The sequence below is a fragment of the Anopheles cruzii genome, chromosome 3 (assembly GCF_943734635.1).
Source record: "Anopheles cruzii chromosome 3, idAnoCruzAS_RS32_06, whole genome shotgun sequence".
NCBI classification, from domain to species: domain Eukaryota; kingdom Metazoa; phylum Arthropoda; class Insecta; order Diptera; family Culicidae; genus Anopheles; species Anopheles cruzii.
This window is the reverse complement of record NC_069145.1, coordinates 72,386,946-72,400,772: the sequence shown is the minus strand read 5'-3', so window position 1 is coordinate 72,400,772 and position 13,827 is coordinate 72,386,946. Positions and strand designations below refer to the sequence as shown.

At 48.9% G+C, this 13,827-nt stretch overlaps 4 protein-coding genes across 6 annotated transcripts; all 4 read right to left on the bottom strand.

Moving 5' to 3' along the window:
- Positions 1 to 5,359: 5,359 nt before the first annotated feature.
- LOC128274507 (hepatocyte growth factor-regulated tyrosine kinase substrate) lies at positions 5,360 to 8,726 on the bottom strand. Of its 3 annotated transcripts, XM_053012731.1 has the most exons (4): positions 8,502 to 8,726; positions 8,321 to 8,405; positions 7,951 to 8,215; positions 5,360 to 7,419 (listed from the first exon to the last, which is right to left on the bottom strand). In XM_053012731.1, the coding sequence occupies exons 1-4, from the start codon at positions 8,533 to 8,535 to the stop codon at positions 5,572 to 5,574; spliced, it is 2,232 nt and encodes a 743-aa protein (XP_052868691.1). In that variant the 5' UTR covers positions 8,536 to 8,726; the 3' UTR covers positions 5,360 to 5,571. The 3 variants fall into 3 exon arrangements, with proteins under 3 accessions (XP_052868691.1, XP_052868692.1, XP_052868693.1); XM_053012732.1 differs by lacking the exons at positions 7,951 to 8,215; positions 8,321 to 8,405; positions 8,502 to 8,726 and adding an exon at positions 7,750 to 7,857; XM_053012733.1 differs by lacking the exons at positions 7,951 to 8,215; positions 8,321 to 8,405; positions 8,502 to 8,726 and adding an exon at positions 7,532 to 7,645.
- Positions 8,727 to 9,018: 292 nt separating this feature from the next.
- LOC128274512 (NADH dehydrogenase [ubiquinone] 1 beta subcomplex subunit 1) lies at positions 9,019 to 9,432 on the bottom strand. Its single transcript, XM_053012737.1, has one exon. It carries the CDS (start codon positions 9,267 to 9,269, stop codon positions 9,099 to 9,101), a length of 171 nt encoding a protein of 56 aa, XP_052868697.1. The 5' UTR covers positions 9,270 to 9,432; the 3' UTR covers positions 9,019 to 9,098.
- Positions 9,433 to 9,823: 391 nt separating this feature from the next.
- On the bottom strand, positions 9,824 to 10,850 carry LOC128274510 (leukocyte surface antigen CD53-like). The gene is made up of 4 exons (XM_053012736.1): positions 10,778 to 10,850; positions 10,510 to 10,698; positions 10,263 to 10,433; positions 9,824 to 10,168 (listed from the first exon to the last, which is right to left on the bottom strand). The coding sequence occupies exons 1-4, from the start codon at positions 10,844 to 10,846 to the stop codon at positions 9,824 to 9,826; spliced, it is 774 nt and encodes a 257-aa protein (XP_052868696.1). The 5' UTR covers positions 10,847 to 10,850.
- Positions 10,851 to 11,411: 561 nt separating this feature from the next.
- Positions 11,412 to 13,587, bottom strand: LOC128274508 (parafibromin). The gene is made up of 5 exons (XM_053012734.1): positions 13,274 to 13,587; positions 12,830 to 13,204; positions 12,060 to 12,770; positions 11,756 to 11,985; positions 11,412 to 11,689 (listed from the first exon to the last, which is right to left on the bottom strand). The coding sequence occupies exons 1-5, from the start codon at positions 13,402 to 13,404 to the stop codon at positions 11,511 to 11,513; spliced, it is 1,626 nt and encodes a 541-aa protein (XP_052868694.1). The 5' UTR covers positions 13,405 to 13,587; the 3' UTR covers positions 11,412 to 11,510.
- Positions 13,588 to 13,827: the final 240 nt, after the last annotated feature.

Below are 13,827 nucleotides of genomic sequence, written 5' to 3'. Positions count from 1 at the left end.
AAGTTCTTTAGCTGATCGATTGAATTGTCGATTTTATGGTGGAGTTTATTATTGACCCAAAACCTCATTTTTGATAAATTCCGATTGAGGTCCCAAAATTCCTATATCGTTTGACCAGGAATCAGATACAGGCCGGAAGAACAACCGTTGAAACTTTAATCCCTGATTATTGTCCGATTTCGCCATCAACTTGTGGCTTATGGTGGATTGCTTTGGGACTGAGACTGTTGTTTGGTTTACTTAATCTAACATTATTTGTTAAAGAAACTTTTTTCAAGACTAACTATTACTAATTTGAATTATGGTGTTCGATAGGTTGAATCCAAATTCCAATTCGATAGAATTGAAACTCAAATTCTCTTGTACGATCAGATGTGAGATCAGATATGATAGCTGTTTTTCCGCAATCAAAAAGCGTTCTGTAGGTGTGATCTCACTTCGCTGATTCATTTGTAATTTCAACCATAACAGTTCGGATTACAAAATAATTCAACTGCAGTAAAGTCCATTGCACCCGGATCCTCATCTGTTTGATCTCTTGATCTCTTCAAGAACTCTTGATCGCGGCACAACGCTTTACTAAACTCTTTTTCTTTCTAACATGTAGCTCATCAGCCAGACGTCTTAGGCTATGAAATAATATAAAAAGGGACAGGAAGTGTAAATTGTTTATGACAAACGGATGAGTGTTGAGTGTTGACCATCTAAACTCTTCAGCATCGTCCGAAAACGGCTGCTGAAACGGCTCCAGACTTTGGCAGAATAAAACCGTAAAGAAAAATACCCAACGGCGCCGGGTAGCCAAGCAAAGCCGACGGCGATCACTGTAAAAGAATGTCTCAAAGTACGTCAGACGCAACAACAACAACGCGATCAACACGTTGTTGTTGCCATTTCCAAAATCTCCTGCTAAACGGTCCCGTCTCAAGCCGAAATATGTGGCCACAACCCTCCTTCCAACCTTGCCTTTTGGGCTGCGCGGTTCCAGACGCCATGGCCGGGTTTGCGAAACCGCGAAAAACCTGATTGTTTATTTTCGTCGTCGCTCCGGAGCGCGGCCACTCCGAAAACCGGTATTTCCATCCGCCGCGCGACCGTTGGCGCCGAAAGCGATTAATGTGCGAAAAATATTCAGATTTTTCTGAGACTGTCTTTCCGGGCGCGACTTTATTATTGACGTGCGGACGGCTTGGGCTTCTTGCGGCCTGGAGTGGTGTCGGAATGTTCTGACCGATGTTTGTTCGTTTGCATCGTGACGCAAAATCTTTTTCATGTATCTCACAAGACAGGAACGCGGAATGCGCAATAAGCTACTCTTGGCGCGCTAATCAGTGTGATCTTTGTTTACAGCAAAGACCAATCTTTTAACTGGCAACCAGCGACACCATAAAGTAATTTAAACTTGTCGATCCACAGACATTCAACGATCTCCAGCATGGCCACACCGCACTACGGCAAAACGGCATTTCCAGGAAAATCGACATAAAAAAGATTCAAGGACGACAGCGAGTACATTGCCCTGGCTAAGACCCGGGAGTGCTTCCTAGAGGAACCTACCACAACCTTTCTCTTCAAAAGCATACAAGTAAACCGGTATATCAACCCACGGTGACCGTGGACGTGACCGGAACACCCTTTAGCTTGCGACTAGACTTTCACTTCGATTCTTCAGAAAAGCTTCTCGGCCAGGGTACAGGTTAATGTGCGATCGTACGAGACAATGCATTCTCACTGGACACGCCACCGTTGCATCGTTGCATCTAAGCTTCCGGCTTCCCAACGAGCTCATTGTGAGCTGACACGCAACACTAATCAAACAACTGCCGATCGCTAATGAGCCACCGACGATGTGCTGTATCCGCCAGAGTCTCATACACCCTGCCAGCTGTGGAACTTTGGAACTTTGGCGTAAGCTGACTCGACAAACCAACAAACAGTGCTTGGCCAAACTGTGGCCACATAACCTCCTAACCCTTGGGTCACAGAAAAGAACGCGTAGAGAAAGGTACCGTTGGAGATATGGTCTTAAGTTATGATAATTTATGCACCAAAGGTCCACGCCCAATAGCGCCACGGCGGGTGCAACACGTTCGAGGTGTTTAATTAATGACTACGTAATTAGTGGACAACTCATTCGTCTTCTTACGTCGCGCGTTCTTATAATGTCACTTTAATTTGTCAATCAAGCCATATTCCCACACGGCGTACTGGGCGCCACCATGGCCGCTCAAGATACCATCCGGCGTGGACACGTGACAGGGCTAGTCCGGATTGCGTTCTAATCGGCGTACGGTTCTCTCTAATAGAGCAGTCCATCGAGGGCACACACCCGAAACAAATCAACCCAGACCCGACCCACGCTCTTACTCTGAGCGGCCTTCGATCATGTGGGCATCGCGATCGCTAGTGCTAGTTGCGGCAGGTATCTTGACTGACATTGCCCTCTTGATCGTCAAACGTTTAGACGAGAGGTTGTGGGCAACGACGGTCGGAGAGGGCCAACGCGTCGTAGCGGGCGTGCGGGTAAAATAACAATGACCTTCCAATGACGGGCGGCTAGAAAATCACCGACATCGCCGGTCACCGAGATCAAGCGGCGTAATGTTTATCATTACATGGCGCAGCGCGTGTACATGCTGCATCATGAAAACCACAGACATCAGCTGCATGCGGCCCCTGGGTAGAATGGCCGGTAGTAGTACAATAAAATTGCAATATCCTGTCGGTCGGAACTGTTAATTTTCACACAACCGCTTTATGGTGACGTTGTTTAAGCATAGATTTCAATGCACATTATAAACACGTAAATATGCTAACGATCTCCATTATTTGAACCGCAATGTAGAATCTTTGATGTTTTTTTTTTAATTACGTAGAAAGTATACTGTCTTCATTGAGTAAGGTTGGTTGAGTGACTTTTCGAAATGCTACGAATTTTCCTATTCCCAGATAAATTGTTGATTCACTTTATGCTTTTTTCTATAATGATGTTGTTGCCTATTGCAAAAAAGACTTAATACAAAACGGCAATTAGTTTTTAAAGCAATTTTAAGAAGCAAAAGTTTGAATATTATATCAATAATTTTAACTGACTGAGTTTTGTGACTTCTCAAATCGTAAAAACATCACGTGTGCGACACACGTTTTAGGTACCCTAACCGGACCGATTTCATACGTTCTATCATCTTAATTAATGATCTCGGGCAAACCGTCATTCCGCCGCAAATGAGGCCAATATATTGAACAGTGGAAAAAAGCCCTGAAGCCTTCCTTTTCATAGACACCGCGTCGCTGCCGGCCCGCCCGTCGGACTACAAACAGGTTGCTGTGGAAAAATCAATCCAACGCCAGCACCACCTCCGATCGCGGATCGATCGACGAAATCAGCTGGCACACGATGGAGGCGCGCTACCATTCATTTCAATTAGGAAGCGTAGACGGTGCGCGGGACCACGGCCAACCGAAAACGGCCATTGCACAACGCGGACCAAACCACCTCCAGACCACCTGGCGGGCCTGTCAAGAATCCAGCGTCCTCAGTGGACCCACGAGGCGCGCAAAACTACTTTCCATTTTCATCCTTCTTCACGCGAAGAGATTCTTGCACAACGCCTGGCGTGGCCGGCCAAAGCGATGCGTACCATTGCACATGAAACCCAGAACGGCGCACCTCCCAAGGAAGCCCGTGACAACCGGTAGCGCATTAGATCCACCACGGTTAGACTACCAGACAGAGAGAGAGAGAGAGAGAGAGAAACATCTTGTGAGGCCAAAGTACCATTCGGTTTAGGCACAGGTGCGCCACAAGCTCAGATAGCGAACAGGAAAAACCGCATTCGATTGGAAGTCACTTTAGCTAACCGCCAGATGGACCACCACCATCACGTGCCGACCAGCTAACTGGCGAGTTCTGGCATACCTTCCTGGCATGGCCAGGCGGAGGAAGGTAGAAAATGCCAAGCACCGCGGCACTGCTGGTGCTAAATCTCACACGATGAGGTCGCCCTTACGGTTCCGTCTTCAGCCCTGACGGCGAAACCGTCGGTACACATCACCGACGGTTGCCCGCTTATTGCCCAATTTCTGTTCCGCGTGTCTAGGATACCGTTTACGTTCGCTGGTTTACACGAACATGGCAGCGATAAGCATCGGCTGAAGCGATTGCGTATGATTTACTGCTCAAGCGCGACCGGTGCACTTAATTAAAAGAATAAAGAATGCAACGATGTTAGAGGAAGCCGACGCAGGAGTGATCTTTACTTTGCGCGGTTGTCGGTGGAAGAGTCAGCCGACGCAATTCCGTTGCAGTGAAAGGAGATTTTTATTTTTATTACTGTACCCTTTAAGGTTGGTACAGAAGACACATTAGCATTCAGCACTCGTTCGCTTGCAACCGCAACGTTCCTAGTGTTCCTTCATCATCCTTTCGCACGATTGTCTATTGTCCTGTCAGTCTTCAAATGGTCACAGACGGGGTCAATGGGTGCCCGCAGCATCCGGAAACCGATTGACCAGCGGCTTACGGTGACATCAAGTACTGTAACTTGAATGAAACATATTTCACATTTTTATTTGCTCTTTTACGTATTAATCTGTTCCTGCCGAGCTGCCCGAAGGTCGAATGATGCATCCCATTTGTGAATGCATCCCATCTTAATAGCTGATTCCTAACCATTCGAATAGAGAAATCTGTTTTCAAACATTTTTGCCAATACTAACTGACCTATATTAATATACAAAAGTTTGTGTATTCATAAAATCATGGTCATGGTCATATACAAAATACACGATTCACAAGAGCATCACTTGATCTACTTTTTTCACAACCGCAGCCATCCGCTCCTCACGACCTGCTGTCAATGGCCGATCAAGGATATGCTTCCCGTACCGCTCGTTGGACAAAGGCCGTTCGTTCGGGAGACGCAACGAAGAATCGTTCACCACAAGCCACACCGTGTGCAACGGTCAGGCGAGAAAGTTACGATCGCTGTGACGTGAATTGTTGATAGCTCCACCTCCGTCGACTGCCGCAACGTGATCCAAGACGAGAGTTGCGATAAGAAAACGGTGAGACTGAAACGGTGTAACGGCCAACAAACTAAATGGACATGAATCACACGTGGACGTGGTGATGCGTTTTTTTTTTGCGCCACGTTTCGCCAAACATCGTACCAAATGCTAAGATCCCTTGTTTGTACCCATTGTTTGGAGATATGGAAAAGACCTTTACACTGAGTCAGGGACGATGTCATCGGGCTTCCGTCGGTAGATGATGATGAGTCGTGTGTGCAGACAAACAATGTAAAATCAATGACAAACCCAACTCCACCACAGTTTGGAGTTTTTATTCTCAACCGAACGCGTTTTCGAAGAATACGTTTATTTGTTTGGCTACACCTCGGCGATGCCGAATCGTTACAAAATGGAACCGTGAAAAGGACCTTTACGGTCACCAATGCAGAAGCTAAATGGCAGATTCCACGTGACGGGGGCAACGGGCAGCCTTTTATCAAGAGCAGCAGCAAAAACGATTAGAAATTTCATAACACCTCCCATCTGCGGGCCAGGATTTTAATCAAAGCTTATCAGCTCAGCCGTTGGTGGTTCCGGTGCGGCGGCTGGTGGTTGGGCGGGTGGTGCGACCGGTGCAACAGGCTCGGGAACCGGAGCTGCCAGTGTGTTCGGAGGAGGCGCTGCCTGTGGCAACGTGACGGGTGGGCCCTGAGCAGGTTGCTGGTGCTGATCGGGAACAGACATCGGATTGGGGCCCATCATCGGTTGTGGTTGTCCTTGTGGCGGTTGCTGTTGCTGCTGCTGCTGGGGAGGAAGCGATGCTGGACCCATCATCGGAGCTCCTGCTGTACCCGGCATCGGTGCACCGGGCATGTTCATCGCTCCCGGAGGTGGTACCTGACCGGGCATCACATTCATGCCGGGCGGCGGAATCATACCGGGTCCCGGTGGACCCTGCATTGGTACCTGCCCCTCAGGAGCAGTGGCTCCCGGCATCGTAAATTGTCCTGCGTGTTGTGGGGAAAACATTTGCTGCTGTTGCTGTGGTGGCTGCTGCTGCTGCTGCTGTGGAGCGTGGTAGTGAGGAAGAGTTCCACCGTTCGCCGGTGGCATCGGGCCGTATGCATATCCCGGAGAGGCATACCCACCGGGAACACCCACGTGCACCGGTGAGCCCTGTGCTCCCACCTGGCCCGGACCGGGAGCCGGCATGAACGGGAAGGCCGTCCCCATGCGGTACTGTGCCTTCTGTTGCTCCTGGCGCATCTGCATTTCTCGCTCCTGCTCCTGGATACGCTGCAGGGCCACCTGGCGCTGGTACTGCAGATATTCCTGCTTTTTCTTGCGCATAATCTCCAGCTTCTGCGCCATCTGCAGCTGCCGCTGGCGTTCCTGCTCCTCGGCGATACGCTGCAGCTTCTCCTGGTGCTCCTGCCGCAGCACGTCCAACGCCGCCCGGGAGTCCTTGATCTGCGTCAGCTTATCCTGCAGCTGCTCGTACCACATGCGCTTATCGTCCATGTCCTTGATGAACGTAAGCAGCCGGGCGTGCAGCGACGTCAGGTTCATAAACAACGTCTGTACCGCACTGTCGCACGAGATGCTGCGGCCACGGCTCGAGTTCGATTTCATGCGATTGACAAAAATTTCCACCTGCGTTTTCATCGAGTTTGAAAAGTCGTCAATTTCCACGTCTTCAGGGGCACCCTTCAGCAGCAGGCTGGGCTGCAGCGATGGCATCGGGCTTGGCATCGGGCTCGGTGCGGACGGTGAGGCCGGCGATTCCATCACCTGGCGCTGCTCCCAATAGTTGCGGTTCAGATAGCGTGCCAGTTCCGGATCGGCCGGTGGCTCTTCGACTGGCGAGGGGCTCCTCTTGGCCGGAGCCGCCGCTTGCGGTTCGGGCGATGGTGATTTGTGGAACGTTGGACGCCGAGTTTGCCCCTGCGCTTGCTTCGTTTCCGCTTCCGATTGACTGAGCGCGAGAGCAAGCTGTAGCTCTTCTTCCTCGCGCAACTCCTCGTCCGTCTTGCGGGCCGGACCTTGTGCCTGCTGAGCCAACGAACTGGTCAGATACTCGGCCGGCAGATCTTCCTCTTCGGTCGCCTTCTTCGTCAACGTTGGCGTTGGGCGCTGAAGCTGCGCGTAACACCCATCGCACACGCGAACCTCTTTCTCGATACCGAATTTGGGCAAGGTGCTCGACTTCGAGGAGCACTGGGCGCAAAATACCTGGCCACAGTTGCGGCAGTGATGCTTGCGCGCGGTGAACGTAAACTGCGCCCGACACCGATGGCACACCTCACCGTCCACCCAGTCCGGGGCGATGTCGGACGAAAACATAGCATCGGCCTCCTTCAGCTCCGGAAACTTGTGGCCCTCCGTTTTCAATATGTTCATCGTATCCTACGGTGAAAGAGATGGTAATAAGATGAGATGTTAATACTCAATGTCCACCAACTCATTCATTGTCAGTAGTTGAGTTGAGCCAACATTTATTGAAGGTTGTGACAACAACCTATGCTAAATGGGTAACACTTGATTCTGCACTTGATGAAAATATTCTCCCAATCGATAGACCTACTGCACTTTACAGTTTTCTCTGCCTTTGTATGGCGTAGGGCCTGAGTGAGTTCTTTGTCTGTGAACATTTAATGACGGTCGTGATTTTACAATTCAATAAAAACCAACATTTGGCACTATGGCTAACACGAGACCCTTTTTGGCACGACGCACCGTCATTTTCTTGGTCGATGATTCACCGGCCGCACAATGAAGGTAGTAATTCAATTACACGTCCACTGACAGGGAAAAAGTCAACAACTGCGTACTACTGCAGCAGAGAGTGATAAACGACTGAATAGAGTGGCACTGACAGACCCCGCTTCACACCCGCCCCGAGTAGACGGGGCCACCATCCCGTTCCGTCCTGCTCACCTTTATCGATCGATATTTGATCGTGGAACGAAAAGCAAACGCCCATGCTTGGATAAGCTCGAGCATCTTCCCTCGCACCTCGTCGTGCTTGGTGTTGTTGACCAGCTGCTGGAACATCTCGCAGTTGGCCTTGTTCGCTATCTCGTCGTGCACCGGAGTGCCACAGTTTTTCACCATACTTTCCAGCACCAGCAGCGCGTACAGGGCCGTGATGGGGTTCGGGGACGACATTTTCTTCTTAAGCGCCTGCACCGCATACTTTGCACTACGGATCCGGGAAGAGTGGGGACAAAGCGGAAAGATGTCAGCCATTGACGATCCAGCCAAGGGCGCCCGTCCCGACCCCGAAAATGCCCTCAAGCGAACTTACTTTACGTCTCCCTGACGAATGGTGTCGCAAATGACCAGTATCGCCTGCCAGTCGGGCTCCAGATTCAAGTTGCTGGTCGCATTTTCTGTTTCGGGATGGACACAAAAGGATCACAAATGTTGTTCCCAAAAACACTGCTCCACTGTCGTTTTCACGGTTGCTACGGTTTGTTACGGCTTACCTAAACTTTTGTCGAAAATTGAAGTACGAAACATTTTGTCGCCTAGGCACAGCTGCAAACTGTTAATTCCTGGTTTCGCGAAGCTTCCGAAAGGTTCCGTAAACGCGAGTGATTAATCAAAACACTGATGATTTACTTTCTTTTGTTAATTTTCGACGATCTACGTCATCTGTGGAGAAACAGAATTTGCCCGCTTTCTTCGCTCGCTCTCTTCCTGGTTGTGTTCTTTCCGTGCAAAGAAGGAAAGAAAATTGACAGCCCTTGCTTTGCATTCAAGCCTCGCAGTAGCCTTTGTTTACAAACATTGACAAAAAATATTTTACGTAAGCACGATTTGGCTAATACGCGAAGAGAATAAAATTATTACGGGCTTTGCAAAGGCAAAAATTATTATTTTAGGGCGCATGTTTTAGTACATTAGCTAGAAAATCGTCCAACCACTAGCACAAACATAGAATTAACTGAATGTCTCCTGCTGGTCTGCTGCGATTACTGTCGAGAAATATACTCTGATAGGTTTGAATAAAGCAAAAACTTAGTTTATTCCCATTACTAACAAATTGACGGCCTCGTAAAGGTTCTTTGATGCCAACAAATCTAGGGCCAGGAAGGTTTCTCACCCTCCTTCAATGTGCGCCCGTACAGGGCACTTTTGTCGCGGAACATGGTCATCCGTTCCGTTTCCTTGTCGTCGAGAAACGATCCAAACCAGAAGCCAAGCAGGGGAACGACCGTCCACAGGTACTGGCGAGAGAGTCCCAAAACCATTCTGCTCTCTAGTGTTGTTCACCGGTTTACGATTGTTGGAGTTTGTTCTGCTCCTTCTTCCACCGCTGGGTATAGGTGTAGTCGGCCAAAATTGATCCGAGCGAAAGTGTTGGGAAGATGATGACGACCTTATATCGACTCCAAAATTGCCGAACCATCTAATGGCTGGAAACGCGTGCGTCACGCAACGATAAAAGAAACGAATTTAAGCGATTTAGTTAACTTTTTACGCTCCTCAGCCTCACCGATTACAGCATGGAAATTTTTCGCTGTCACTTCAGGAGTAGCTGTCAGTTTTGTTTATGCGAGAAACAAAATTGTGTTTCAAAGTATGCGTAAACTTTGTCAATCTTACGAGACGCCTGTCGGCAAAGCAGAGCTTGGGTTTCCAGATTTGAAATGGCTGTTTGTAGCACCTTTTGTTTGCTTTGTATCCTGGCTGAAGGACATTAAATTATGCAACTTTATGATTATATATTTTTTGTTTCATACTTTCCAATCCTCAAGTTTATCAAACTAAACACTAACAAATTTCAGCGTTTATTCCATAAAAATCAAAATTTTGGTTTCTCGGTTAATATTGGTTCCGGCATAACTGAGGCAGGGCTGTGTCCTGATAAACCTGTCTGCTGGTACCGCATCAAACGGAATCCCATTACGATAGCGCTGATGATGCAAACGACCTGAAATACAATAATGACGATTGTGCCGGTCGCCACCATTTGTATACGCGATGTAACGAAATCCGACATCGGCCCGAAACATCCGCGCTCGTGAGGAATGCAATTGCCGTAACCTTCCGTCCATGGGCCGGATGCACTGCAGCATGAGTTGGGCAGATTCTGGCCCGGGTGAAACTCAAACCAATCACTATACGTCTGGATTCCGCAGCAGTTCATCTGAAAGCGACAACGGGTTTATAGTTACTAACGATGTAACGATCCCAAACTAAAACGTAGTTCCCTTTTCGACTTTGCTACGTTTTGGGCTCACCTCATTTTGCATGTGATTGAAACTGGCGCGCATAAACGAGTCCGCGTGGAAGCTCTGCAGAACGTTGTCCATCCGACGGCTCAACATGCGGTCCACGCGATTAGTCATCGAAGACGCAGTCACAGCGATCAATATTTCCAAAATAACGATCACACTGTAAATCCCCGCGTACTGTAACCATGCGAAAACAACGTACCAAGTAACGTCATGTTATCGGATCAAAATTGCGGTGACCAAAGGTACCTACCAGAAAGATCATGGCCTTATTTTCGAATATTGTTCCCACAAGACCGAAGATGGACAAAAACACCAGCACGATACCGACCGCTATCAGGAAGTGCGTAAGACGCTCGAAATCATTGTCCAGAAACACCGTGTACACAGAGAATAGACGATGGAGAACGGCACCGACAACAATTTGGATGATTTCAATAACCTTGTAAAAGGGAGACCATATTCGATAAGTGTAATCTTCGATGCCTTTTTTTCGTCCTCCATTTTTGAGCGAAACTTACAACGCACATGAACGATAGCATCAACACTAGGTACTTGATCAAGTTGATTGCCCTTCTAGGAGCCTGCATTTTGGAGCCCGTGTGGTGGTGTTGACCTACTACGCTACGCTACTTTATGAAACTTCCGTCAGCACTTTTGCAGCCTTGAAAACAGGCGTTTCTTGCGTTGATGAATGTTTTGCAAACCGAAGCACGGACAAATAGCAATTGACGGAAGGATAAGTTATCGGCGACTGGCGATATCCGTGCCAAGAAAAGAAGTTTTATCGCACTGTCTATCTCCGCACTGCCGTTTAGTCACTATCTTAATCACTGGCTTAAGCCCGTTGCAAACGTATCTAGATATAGACCTCAGGGAGCCTCGGAATAGATTATTCAGTCACTCTTCAGAGTTTTACGGTGTCGTGTCTCACGGCATGGTTCGCGATTCATCGTATCCATTGTATCGTGACCTCAAACAGAATTGGTCGTTGGTCCGTCGGTCGGTCAACCAATGAAAGCACAAATCGCATGAATCATATCAGTAAAAAATAGCTACTGCAGCGTTCTTTCAAGATCGTTCCCTGAAACACCATAAGCCAACCAGTGGATAATTGCATTACAAATATTTCCCTAACATCTTTATTCTGTTGCTTTATGGTAACGACCTCGAACGGCCGCCCGGAAGGAGCGATGACAGGAATTAGTGTCCCAGAAAAGGCCGTACTACTTTGCACCGTTGTAGTGTCACCTACTAGTATCGTAGATCCGGCTTGTACTTGGCCATATATAGGTCAAGCTTCTCCCAAAACGCCAACAGACAGGCCTTGTCGAGATGGCGCTTCGTTCGCGAAATGTTCAGCACCGTGACCGCCCATTTGGCCACGTTTGCGTCCAGCTTAAGATCATCGTAGCGCAAGTGGAAAGCAGCAACTGTAAAAAACGCAATTCAAACCATGGACGGTTGCTCATTTCACGCACCCACGGGCACGGACTTACTTTTGGAGAAAATTTCGACCGGATTTCCATCCCACGGCCACCCCTTGAACTGCCAAGCTGGTCCCATCACAAACACTCCCACCACCCGGTTCCAGTCGTTCGCCGTCAATTTCGACGGGTTATCGATGACACGATACGGAACGGTCAAGTTACCAGGCTTCTGTCGCTGCACCAGTATTTCACTTTCGCGCGCACTGCCTTTTCCCTTCTTTTCGGCCGTTGTAACGAACCTACGGAAGATGGGAGAGCATGTTACACAATGATCGATTGGCAAAAGGAATCGGGACATAATGGGAACACTTACTTCAGATCTTGCAACACATCAAGGGCATTGTACATCGTAATCAGACTGGTTGTGGCGGCCGGTATGATGATGATCGGTGTACGCGATTGCCGCTTCGAAGGCGTATTCTGCGCCAACATGCGTGCCTGCGCCGTAGGAATCAGCTCTTTCGGTTGTCCCGATGGCACACTTTTCCACACGTTGTTATTGTTGCTGCTGTTGTTGTTGTTGATCGTGGCGCCCGGTTTCTGACCGGCGGAACCCTGTGTTACCAGCTTCAGCGACATACCGTGATAGGTACCCATGGTATCGATTTTGAAGCCCTCGGTTTCCTCCTTCTGGCGGTTGAAACGTTCCTGATCGTACCGATTGTACTGGGTCGGTTGCGGCTGCGGACGTGTGACGCGCGGCGGTTCCGGAAGCTTGATCGGTTGTGCTGCGGGACGCCCGCGACCTTCTTCGCGATTCTTGATGCTCTGCAGTAGGATAAAGATGTTTTTGGCAAATATTTTACCATTGCTCTGCAGTATCGTCGTCCGTGTACGCCACTGCCGCTCGCGACTGATGATGTCCTTCGTTGAATCGACATCGAAATCGAGGATCACACGCAGATCAGGCCCCACGCCCATCGCGTCATCGTTGTCGGTCCGCTTGATGGTGACCTTCTTGTTTGCCAAACGCTTAGCTTTGATGGCCGCAATCTTCTCCACCGACATTGTTTCCGAAAGCGATCTACCGAACACGGCAAATTAGTTTCCCCGCACCGTACGGTTTGGGCTGTTGCTACTTACTTGATATTATCTATGTTCACCGATGCTTCCTTCTTATTTACATCCAACCGGGCAGCCAACTGTTCCTTCACCTTCTGCACCTGTGTATCTTCATAGCGGGCCTTCTTCGCCAGGCTGTCCAGCCCGTCCGATTCGGCCGGCCGCTTAATCTGCGTCGGAATCTCCAACGGTGCACTCTTGTCGATGCTGGCACATGTGTTTGTTTCGCCGTTCAGATATTGCAGTAGCTCCTTACGATCCGGTCGATTGACGGCCGGTATGTCCTCGGCGGCAGCCTGCCGCACATACACCGAGTGCTGTAGGCCCACATTCTTCAGAATGTACAGCAAACACTCGAGCGTGTAGTACTCTTTCGGAGCACCCTTCTTGCCGGAACTGTAAGCAACGGCGGAAACCACTTTGTCAGCCTTGCCGGATCGTAGCACCGGCCAAGTTGTTACTTACCCATATTTCAGATAATTGGTCTTCACATTTTTCGGCCAACTAAACTCGCCAAATATGATCTGACCATCGCGCTCGATGATTTCTTTCTTGTTGATGTTGTACTGTCGCAGTAGGCTCAGTGGATCCGCCATGGTGCGAGTGTGTTTCGTTCAAGCGTAGGTCGGGATGAAAATAAAACTGCACCACCACCCAAATCGAAGCCCAATTCCAACGCGATGGCACAGAGACGGGCCAAGAAAACCCTATCGTCGCTCCGCCGCTAAGCAGAAACACTAAAATACGCCGTAAACGAGGAAACGCTTACGCAGAGAAGAACTAAATACACCGACTGGGAAAATAATAATCCGACTGCGCTTCTATTTTCCTTCGGTGGTTGGCATTTGGTTTGACGTTTGGAGTGGACTCTATGGTTGTGCTCTTCACACACTCGAGAGAGGAACAATCCCGCCAAATCGATTAACCGATTATTCGATGCACGCACGGTCACTTGGAGGACAACCGTTAGATTTCATTTTTCATTTTTAATTTTATTAAAATTCGTCACGCTCCCAACA